Source organism: Tupaia chinensis, unplaced genomic scaffold (genome assembly GCF_000334495.1).
Source record: "Tupaia chinensis unplaced genomic scaffold, TupChi_1.0 Scaffold000527_1, whole genome shotgun sequence".
In the NCBI taxonomy this organism is placed as follows: Eukaryota; Metazoa; Chordata; class Mammalia; order Scandentia; family Tupaiidae; genus Tupaia; species Tupaia belangeri.
The window spans coordinates 6901275-6902320 of NW_006160040.1; the positions used below are offsets into that span (position 1 = coordinate 6901275).

At 40.1% G+C, this 1046-nt stretch overlaps 1 protein-coding gene and 1 long non-coding RNA gene across 2 annotated transcripts in view; one reads left to right on the top strand and one right to left on the bottom strand.

Moving 5' to 3' along the window:
- LOC102498271 (uncharacterized) overlaps positions 1–1046 on the top strand; it is a 39298-nt gene that overhangs the window by 28530 nt on the left and 9722 nt on the right. The window lies entirely within an intron of this gene.
- TRAF3IP2 (TRAF3 interacting protein 2) overlaps positions 1–1046 on the bottom strand; it is a 52933-nt gene that overhangs the window by 23762 nt on the left and 28125 nt on the right. The window contains exon 4 of the mRNA XM_006157006.3: positions 283–452. Coding sequence (XP_006157068.1) covers positions 283–452 — 170 coding nt within the window. The remainder of the gene's footprint in view (positions 1–282; positions 453–1046) is intronic.

A 1046-nucleotide genomic window follows, 5' to 3' on the forward strand; every position in this document is an offset into this window, starting at 1 on the left:
AGAGAGAGAAAGAAAGAGAGAAAGTGAGAGAGCAAGCCACCAGGTCCAGGACTTGAACCGTGGTTGGCCATGTGGGAGTCCGGTGCCCCTTAACTATCATGCCACCTGCTGGCCCCAATGCTGGTTACTTTTTAAGCAAAAAATAAAATTCATTGGACTGTATACATGAGAAGTACATTTTTGTAACAGAAATATTTTTCTCTGAGACTATAGATGAGTGGTGAAGTACTCTCAGAGTACAAGACCTGAGAAAAAGAAAAAACAACCTTGCAAATAACTTACGCAATTCTTCTGGCAAATTGCTCGTTTTCAGAGTTCCTCTGGCCAGTGGGTTACTAGGGGGTCTAGGTATGGCAGGGGCCTGAGGGCCATGTGGTTTCAACTCTGCAGGACACTCCAAAGACTCCTCGGGAGCTCCAGCTCTATTTGGTGGCTGATGATGCAATGGATCCCTGGAAAGGAATACGCTTACAGTAAGCCTTCATTGTTTACAAGTCAAACTTTAAGGGAAAGAAAGCTTAAAGAACTACAAGAAGACACCCATGAACTGTCTTTCTCTCCTCTGCATCCATTTCTTATCTTAGACAGAAGGAAGAGGGAATGGATTTTCAGTCATAAGAAATTCAGCTGGCTGCCATATGTATGACTCTATTAGGGGTTGAAAGAAAGAGGCAAGCTTTTATTTTTCTATTCAGGACTGTCTAATTGGGAAAATAATTCTCATGCACAGAGCAGACAAGGTCACTGACAGAACAAAGTAGGAAGATGCGTGACATAGAAGGCTGATGTTACAGGCATCTAGATAAAAAGACAGGACTGTTAGCTCATGATAGATAATATTTAATTTTTACAAAAGGTTAAAAAGGCCATGCAGGGTTAAAAATATGCATGTATGTAAAAATATATATGCAAAGCATTAATGGGACAAAGACATGTGGTATTATCTGTTGAAGATATTTTATAGTTTTAACAACTGGATTAGGGAGAAATATTCACCTGTTGAAATATTCATTTTGTGGGACCAGCAGTTAGTGTAATGGCTATGT